Genomic DNA, 5926 nt, shown 5'->3' on the forward strand with positions numbered 1-5926 from the left:
AAAAAAAAAATCAGCTTTCTGTAAGACTGTCTTTGAGCGCAGTACCAAACGTTTCCACTAGATAAAATTCACTTCCCATTCATTTCCACTGTGGTCATTTTTTGATTATGAAAAATACAAGTGTGACTATTCTTTTCACAACCATTTAACCTTTTTGACTAAAATCTTAAAAAAAAAAACGCAAAACATAATTTTTGGGTAAAAAAATATGTTGAAGAGCACCAGAGGGTTAAAACATTTTGATGAAAACTGGACATTTTGATGTTCAGAGAACATTCATAAATAACATTTACCTAACTAACTGGGAACGTCAGCAAAACATTCTAAGAGCATAGTTTTGTTAGCTGGGAAAACACAGATCACAAAATAAGGCTGATTGCATAGAGCGTGAGCTTTTTCTGTGTTCCACATTCGCCGACTGGATTCGGGCTTAAAAAGGCCAAAATGTTTCTGCAGTAAACTGTTGATTTCTGAAATAGTTTTTAGAAAAATAAAAAGCCACAGATATTAAGGAAAGCATTCCGAAGTGTTCAATCGCAAGGAGTTCAGTCTGTTTTGGTCTGATAGGCTTTCAGTCTTATGTATCATTCATGTTGCGTGAACGTTTTCCGGTTTCTAATCGAGATATGGACTTGATTTCAGGTTTGATCGGGTGTATTGTTTGATGTATTTTGGCTGGGATTGATCTGATTCATAGTTAGGCCGTCCTGTGATAGCTGTGGCACCATGTGACGCATCGATATTGATGTCGAAGCACAAAATCAACCCTCATCAACTCCACCCCACTCTGACACGGAGACGTTAAAGCACCTACAGGATCTGGGGTTTGTGTGAGTGGGCTCTGTCCCTCAGTGTAACGCCATTGGCCGATTGCTGGGAGGCCCGAGAGCTGACTGGAGCTCGTGGGGGGAAGAGGGCGGGGTCAGCCTGGGCAGGTATCAGCTGATTGGCTCCTCCGTCTCTCCGTCCTTGTCCGACTCGTCTTGTATCTCGTCAGTGTTCCCTGAGTCACTGCTCGCAGAAGAGCTGATAGAAAGAAGACAATTTATTAAAATCCAAACAAAAAAAAAAACTTATTCTCAGGAAATGGTGTATATATACAGTATATATGTCTATACTGTATATGAAGAAACATATTTAATTACTGAAAACAAAATAAATGTTAACTAAAATAAAATAACATAAAAATGCTTAAACTTAAACATTTCTCAACTTAAAAAATTAAAACTTAATTAAAATATGTAATAAAATAAGTAATAAAAATAATTCAAACTAAATCTGAAATGAAAATTTATAAAAAAATTCATTAAAACTATTACGATATTAAACATACTTAGTTAAAATAATATTTAGTTAAAAATAGAAAAAAATGTAAACTAATTCATAATACTAAGAAAGTATATTACTTTTAACTACATATTATATTAGTGATACTAAAACACTGTGTCCTGATTGGAATTTTTTATTAAGTTCTCTAAAATATTTTTTCCTTTGAAGCTGCTATTTAAATTGTGAACATTTATTGATAATAAAAAGCGCAAACCCAGAGGACTATTAAGTTATTGAAAATCCAGTAAGTTATTTATATTTATTTGATTTTATTCTTTTAATATATTGCCACTCCTAATTGCTGTAAATAAAAAGAAATGATCAGCCTTGTCATACAAGAGAAGAAAACCTCAGATGAAAATAGAAGTGATTTATCATTTGAATAACTAAAATTAAAATTAAAATGGAAAATAGAAAAAAATAAAAACTAATTCATAATACTAATAAACTATATTATTTTTAACTACATATTATATTAGTGATACTAAAACACTGTGTCCTGCAATGCAGTGTGCCCAACTTGAACCAAGTGTGTGATGCATGAATGAGAAATAATATCAGCCATGATTTGTGGCGTCTCTTCTTTGATTACACTTCCAAATGTCACATTTTAGCACAAAAACGCCTGATGAAAGACCAGATCATTAATTACATGTATCTTTAAATAAAGTTGTGCAAGCTATGACAGTGATCTGTGTGTTTTTCATTCTAAAGACATTTATACACAAAATTAAAATTAAAATGGAAAAATATCCACAATATTTTTCCACATAAAAACATTATGAGGCCATTTAACATATTTTGTGACAAAGAGCTGAAAAACAGCCCTATAAAATTTTAATGCAATTTATGAAGTTACAAAAAAATTCTATTTCAAGCAAATGCTGTTCTTTTGAACTCTCCATTAATCAAAAATTGTTTTCACATGAATAGGAAGCAGCACAACTGTTTTCAACATTGATGATAATCAGAAATGTTTCAAATCAGCATATTAGAATGATTTCTGAAGGATCATGCCACACTGAAGACTGGAGTAACGATGCTGAAAAATCCGCTTTGCATCTCAGGAATAAATTACATCTTAAAATATATTCAAATAAAAAACACTCATTTTAAATTTGAATAATATTTCACAATTTTACAGCTTTTCCTGTATTTTAATCAGACAAGATCTGGCGAGCAGAAGATACTTTTTTCAAAACAAGCCCAGTCATATGAACCGTTAGTGTATATGGAAACTGACCGCTTCTTGTGCGTCTCCGTTGCAGTCGAGGGCACCGGTGTTGTTAGTAAGGCCGTAGGGCATGTTATAGTTGCTGAAATCCTCCCATAACAGCAGCGTATCATCGTTCTCTTCCCACGTCAAACTGTCACAGTCATCATCGATCTCAAACGTCTCCCGCCTAGCAACAAATGAGTTATCTGAACAATGTCTGCATGTGAGGAAAAAGAAAGGGACGGAAAGAGAGGAGAGAGAAAGAGCAGACAGTGAAGACTGTCTCGGATGGCCAGCACAAGACGAGAGTATAGACAAGCACGAAACAGGACGCGTACATACACAAACATGTTAAATGAGGCCCAAATCAGATTTTTCCCTCACTGTGAACGGCAAAATTTGCACTCGCAGTTTTATGGAATTTGGATGTGTAATTGTTGTTTTGCAATGCGACTTCAGTGTGAAAGCCTGGTATATATAAGCCTGACATATAAAATTATATTTAGAAAAATCTTCTTTTTTTTTAAATGGAATAGTTTTTTGAAATTTTAGACAAAATATTTGTTTAAATATATATAAAAAAGTTCGCTTGTTTTTTTTTTTTTTTTTTTGTCCTATGTAATACATCAGGTTTTTATGGCTCATATAGTATGAATATAGAAGCCCAAATTGAGCAAAAACATGCAATTTGGTGCAGATGTTTATATTTACATGGCCAAAATGTAAAGTGAAATTCTGATAGCTTGTCATGTAAATCAATGAGATCTTTATGAATCCATATAAATATCAGTCACACTATATCTCCAATAATATATCTTAGTGAGATGATATTTAAATGCTTAGTTTTATGATCAAAACATATAATGCAATGCAATACAATGATGACTGAGAGATGAACAAATAAATGTCAAACAAATAAATGCTTTACAGGGTTAAAGAAACACTCCAACTTAACATGACTTGATTTCATTACTGTTTTAGTCATTTGTAATTAATTATTCATTTGAGTCAGTAAACTAAATTTTTCGTCTAAAAAACTAGATGGAATTAATGCTATTTTTGCAGAAATGTAATTCAGCAATTAAAGCAATACTCCAACCAAATATAAGTTGATTTCTTTATAATGACATTTCAATTATATTAACACTGTGTTTTGAATGAAATGTGTATTCAAGTTGTGTTTACTTCTTACTTGTTTGCATGCGTGTCAGATAAGAAGTTTTGCAGTTAAGACCAGTGTATGATATGATCCATATTTCCAAAAGTACAATGTGAAGAACCTCAAAAATATCAGATCTGAGGAGGAAATCAGAATCAGGCACTTTGGTTTGCGCTACAATAGCAGCTAAAGCTGTTAGTGAAAGTGTGAATGTGAGAATTAGAAAAACACAGAAATACCAGCTTTACATGATTATGACATCAAAGTTGAAAGATTAAAATCTCAGTCCCCACTCATTACAAATACATGGGAAAAAAGCAACCTGCACAATACCCCCGCCCCCCACCACCAAAAAAATGCTTTAGTCTTTCTGCAATTCTTTGCATCTCCACTTGGTGCTGCCAGAGTGTAAGCATGAGATGATCACAGATCACAGGCTGAAACCTGAATCTGTTTTGAGTTTTGTGAGGACTCACAGGTGGTTGAGCATGCGTTTCATCTCGTCTGTGATGTTGAAGGGGACGTCCTCCTCCGAAGTGCTGGGATCTGCATCCATCTCTGAGTTTTCCTCATCTGATACTGGCTTCTTCTCCTTCTTCTTGCACACCACAGCCATCTAAGACACACAAACGATATTTACTTAGTGTGATTTTATGCCAGTACCTCGGCTGGTTTAGGCCTGCCATGGAAAAATAAATATGACACTAAAAACCACCAGTAGGTGGCGACAAGTCCCTGTCTTAATGAGTGATTCTTTGAATCATTCATTCAAACGATTCCGTTGAAATTAATTTAGAAATGAAGCAAGTGGCTGTCTTTATTCATAGATTATTGAATTATTGACTCAAATGATTCATACAAAAACAGACTAATTCAGGAACCGACTGCAGTGTATGCACAAATGTTCTGCCCCAGCTTTATTTGGTTTTCTTGGTGGAAAACAACAACAACAAAAATAAATAAATAAACAAAAACAGAATATTGTGTCTAAAATGTAACTCACTTAATATTAACGTCATGTTTTTTGAACTGTCGTATAAAGTTAATATCACATTTGCGATCACATGACTTATATCTTGCAATTATGACTTTTCTCAGAATTTTGAGAAATGATCTTGCAATTGCGAGTTATAAAGTCTGATTCTGAGGACGAGAAAATACTTTATATTTATAAGAGTTTATATTTCACAATTCTGACTTTATAATGCGCAATTTCATGTTTATATCACGAAATTCAGATTTTAAAACTCGCAATAGCAAGTTCATATCTCACAATTCTGACTTTATTTCTCAGAATTGCGAGTTGAAATTACGCAAATCTGACCTTATAACTTGTAACTGCGAGTTTATATCCTGCAATTCTTAATTAGCAATTGCAAAAAAAAAAAAAGTTGCAATTATAGGCTTCTTCAGGCTTCTATACTAATATATCATATCTAATAACATATCTAATATCTTCTATACTAAGTATATCATATCTAATAAATATAGAAAAACAAAAACCTATACAGAGGTATATTTTTCTTTCATAACATTCTAACTGCATTCTATTCTAAAAGGCTAAATCACGCAGTGAATGTGTAACAGTCTTCAGCGGGTGTGCCCAGGATGGCCACCAGATGACATTGTTTTCTGTGAGCACATGGCTTGTGTTGTGTTTGTTTGGTGCCATGTGCTCTCTCCTGTCTCTTGTCTTGCCCCGACCATCTTGTTACCTTGTTATTGTTTAAGTTGCTCTACCTGTGTCTCCCTCGCTAGCCTCCTCAGTTGGTTTCCTATTTATTCTCCTGGTGTCTTTTCGTTGTTTTTTCCGTCGTTTTTTCGTTGTGTGTGTTATGTCTGCATGTAGTGCAGTTCCTAGCCTGCCTGTCTGTTTTTCCCCCTCGGGGTTGTTTTAGTTTGTTTTTGTTTCATTTTATTATTAAAAGAAAGAACCATTCATCCTGCACTTGAGTCCTCGCTTCATCTCTCCACAAGCACCGTGACAGAACGGATCAGCCAACATGAGGACTCAGCGGAGAAATGGCTCACTCCATCTACCGGTCTCCACTCTCTCCAGCCCCCTCTACCAGCGCATGCTCCAGCTGGATACCTTGAGCTCCCTCCGTCAACGAGGGACTGATCTGAGGGAGTTTGCCATGGAGTTTAGGAATGCTGCAGAGGGGCTGGGCTACAATGACTCCGCTCTTTAGTACTTATTCAGTTATGCCCTTGATGAGCCC

General features: G+C 34.8%; 1 protein-coding gene across 1 annotated transcript in view; it reads right to left on the minus strand.

The window, feature by feature from the left end:
• Positions 1 to 938: 938 nt before the first annotated feature.
• Positions 939 to 5926, minus strand: part of LOC107706544 (intermediate filament family orphan 2-like) — a 59443-nt gene continuing 54455 nt past the window's right edge. The window contains exons 5-8 of the mRNA XM_016510290.1: positions 4181 to 4320; positions 2573 to 2732; positions 2472 to 2479; positions 939 to 1026 (exon numbers count right to left, since the gene is read on the minus strand). Of these exons, the coding sequence (XP_016365776.1) occupies positions 939 to 1026; positions 2472 to 2479; positions 2573 to 2732; positions 4181 to 4320 (396 nt within the window). The remainder of the gene's footprint in view (positions 1027 to 2471; positions 2480 to 2572; positions 2733 to 4180; positions 4321 to 5926) is intronic.

The sequence above is a fragment of the Sinocyclocheilus rhinocerous genome, unplaced genomic scaffold, assembly GCF_001515625.1.
Source record: "Sinocyclocheilus rhinocerous isolate Xijiao unplaced genomic scaffold, SAMN03320098_v1.1 scaffold3097, whole genome shotgun sequence".
In the NCBI taxonomy this organism is placed as follows: domain Eukaryota; kingdom Metazoa; phylum Chordata; class Actinopteri; order Cypriniformes; family Cyprinidae; genus Sinocyclocheilus; species Sinocyclocheilus rhinocerous.